The following is a 2,500-nucleotide window of genomic DNA, read 5'->3' as shown; positions in this document are numbered from 1 at the left end:
TCTTCTCCCTAACATTCTCCTCCCTCCTCCTACTTCCTTTCGTTTACAGGATTCCCATTCTCATCCTCTTCCTTCCTCTCTCACGTTGCCACTCCTTCTTCCTCCTTTCCTCCCCTTCCTCATCTTCCTCCCTCCCTTCCTCTTCTTCCACCCCTTTCCTCATCTTCCCCTTCCTTCCTTCCTTCCTCCCTTTCTCATCTTCCCTTCCTCCCCTCCCTTCCTTTCTCCCTTTTTCTCTCCCCCCCTTCCTCCCCTTCCTACCTTTCTCCCTTTCTCATCTTCCCCCCCCCTTCCTCCCCTTCCTACCTTACCTGGGATCTGTGGGGACAAATCGACCGAGATCTTGTCGAACTCCGTTTCGATCTCGACGTCCGAGAGAAGCCAGACCTTCTCGACACCTGATTGTCGTTCCGCTCACTTTCGTCTTGTTAACGCACTCGGTTAGTCTGGAGGCAAAGTGCAAGGGTGGTCATTTTTGCAAGAGGAGGGGAGAGCGTATGATGAAGAAAAGGAAAGATAATAAGAAGAGATAGATAGGAAGAGAGAAAAAGTAAAATAAAGTGCAAGGATGGTCATTTTTGCAATAGGAGGGGAGACCGTATGATGAGGAAAAGGAAGGATGAAAAGATGAGATAGATAGGAAGAGAGAAAAACAATGAGATAGAAAGGAAGAGAGAAAAACAATGAGATAGATAGGAAGAGAGAAAAACAATGAGATAGATAGAAGAGAGAAACAATGAGATAGAAAGGTAAGGAGAAACATGAGATTAGCTGAGAGAGAAAACAAGAGATAGGGAAAGGAAGAGGAAAAACAATGAGATGATAGCAAGAGGAGAAAATGAGATAGATGCAGAGAAACATGGGGAAGAAGGAAGAGGAAAAACAATGAGATAGAAAGGAAGAGAGAAAAACAATGAGATAGAAAGGAAGAGAGAAAAACAATGAGATAGATAGGAAGTAATAAGATAAAGAGCAAGGATGATCATTTTTACAGGATGAGAGGAGAGCCTATGATGAAGAAAAGGAAAGATGAAAAAGGAGATAGATAGGAGGAAAAATACATTCGAATAGAAAATGAAATGAAAAAAGTGAAGGAATGAGAAAATTAATTTGCATGAAGAGAGAGAAGGAAGAGATGGGAGGAAGAGAGGAGAGAAGAGAGAGAGAGAGAGAGAGAGGAGAGAGAGTGGAGAGTAGAGAGAAGAGAGAGAGAGAGGAGAGAGAAGAGAGAGAGAGAGAGAGCAGAGAGAGAGAGAGAGTCGAGAGAGAGGAGAGAGAGGAGAGAGGAGAGGGGGGAGAGGAGAGACAGAGACAGACAGACAGACAGACAGACAGACAGACAGACAGACACAGACGACACAACAGACACACACACACACACACACACACACACACACACACACACACACACACACACACACACACACACACACACACACACACACACACACACACACACAACACACACCCACACACACACACACAACACACACACGCGCGCGCGCGCGCGCGCGCGAAGTGAAAGAAGGAAAGAAAGAAGAAGAAGAAAAAAAAACGAAAACAACTTACTCCTTAAATAGAAGACTCTGGAGGTGCTCAGCTTGGACGAAACCACTCCTTGCTTTTATCCTAAAGAACGAACTTTCATCGCGAATCACCTGTGCAATATTGCAAAGTATGGTAGAGAAATAATCATGGCCATCCTTATCACATGAGCTTACAACACACACACACACACACACACACACACACACACACACACACACACACACACACACACACACACACACACACACACACACACACACACACACACACACACACACACATATATATATATATGAATGAAGGAATGAATATATGTATGTATACGTGTGTGTGCGTGTGCGTGTGCGTATGCGTGTGCGTGTGCGTGTGTGTGTGTGTGTGTGTGTGTGTGTGTGTGTGTGTGTGTGTGTGTGTGTGTGTGTGTGTGTGTGTGGTGTGTGTTGTGTGGTGTGGTGTGGTGTGGTGTGGTGTGTGTGTGTGTGTGTGTGTGTGTGTGTGTGTGTGTGTGTGTGTTCCTGTATTTATATATTTGTATATATACATAGATATTATTGTATCCCTATGTATATTCATTAGGTCTTAAGCATTTTAAGCCCACTGTTTGCCATGCAAAAATCTCTTTGTGAGCCCTCTGTGTCATGCAAAAACGTATTATTTTATACAAGTAAAAAATTTCATTGTCCTCTGTTATACAAAAATGCCCTTTGCCTTCTTCCCATTCACACACACACACACACACACACACACACACACACACACACACACACACACACACACACACACACACACACACACACACACACACACACACACACACACAGAAAAAAAATCCTTCCGTTTTCTGTCATGCAAAAAAATCCTTCCGTTTTCTGTTATGCAAAAAATGAAAAAAAAAAAGTGTCGTACAAACACATTCCTTCCATTTTGTCGTGAAAAATACAACAACTGAATC

General features: G+C 43.5%; 1 protein-coding gene across 2 annotated transcripts in view; it reads right to left on the bottom strand.

Annotated features, from left to right (window-relative positions):
• LOC119582880 overlaps positions 1 to 2,500 on the bottom strand; it is a 26,501-nt gene that overhangs the window by 2,938 nt on the left and 21,063 nt on the right. For both annotated transcript variants that reach the window (XM_037931380.1, XM_037931381.1), the window contains exons 9-10: positions 1,570 to 1,658; positions 312 to 446 (exon numbers count right to left, since the gene is read on the bottom strand). In XM_037931380.1, the coding sequence (XP_037787308.1) occupies positions 312 to 446; positions 1,570 to 1,658 (224 nt within the window). The remainder of the gene's footprint in view (positions 1 to 311; positions 447 to 1,569; positions 1,659 to 2,500) is intronic.

Source organism: Penaeus monodon, chromosome 16 (assembly GCF_015228065.2).
Source record: "Penaeus monodon isolate SGIC_2016 chromosome 16, NSTDA_Pmon_1, whole genome shotgun sequence".
Classification (NCBI taxonomy): domain Eukaryota; kingdom Metazoa; phylum Arthropoda; class Malacostraca; order Decapoda; family Penaeidae; genus Penaeus; species Penaeus monodon.
This window is presented reverse-complemented; position numbering and strand designations above follow the sequence as displayed.